At 56.1% G+C, this 246-nt stretch overlaps 1 protein-coding gene across 1 annotated transcript in view; it reads right to left on the reverse strand.

The window, feature by feature from the left end:
- FLNB (filamin B, beta) overlaps positions 1–246 on the reverse strand; it is a 47070-nt gene that overhangs the window by 31110 nt on the left and 15714 nt on the right. Inside the window, exon 17 of the mRNA XM_010137449.1 lies at positions 5–61. Within this exon, the coding sequence (XP_010135751.1) occupies positions 5–61 (57 nt within the window). The remainder of the gene's footprint in view (positions 1–4; positions 62–246) is intronic.

Genomic DNA, 246 nt, shown 5'->3' on the forward strand with positions numbered 1-246 from the left:
CCTTCCCCGCTCCCTTGGTGAACACAGTGAAGTGCGTTGGCTTGCCATTTTCCACGCCTGAAGAAAAATGTTAATTCTAGTTTACAGAGAGTTCACACACAGACACTCTTCCCCAGAAGCATTCAGTACCTACAAAGCCTATCAAGTGCCAAGTGCCTGGCCCCCCGCCTCGCTGTATCCAGGACCGCATCGCTGCGCCCCAGCAATGCTCAGCCAGGCTGCGGCTACACAGCCCCTCGCGGGTCA

Source organism: Buceros rhinoceros, unplaced genomic scaffold (genome assembly GCF_000710305.1).
Source record: "Buceros rhinoceros silvestris isolate BGI_N320 unplaced genomic scaffold, ASM71030v1 scaffold2196, whole genome shotgun sequence".
Lineage (NCBI taxonomy): Eukaryota > Metazoa > Chordata > Aves > Bucerotiformes > Bucerotidae > Buceros > Buceros rhinoceros.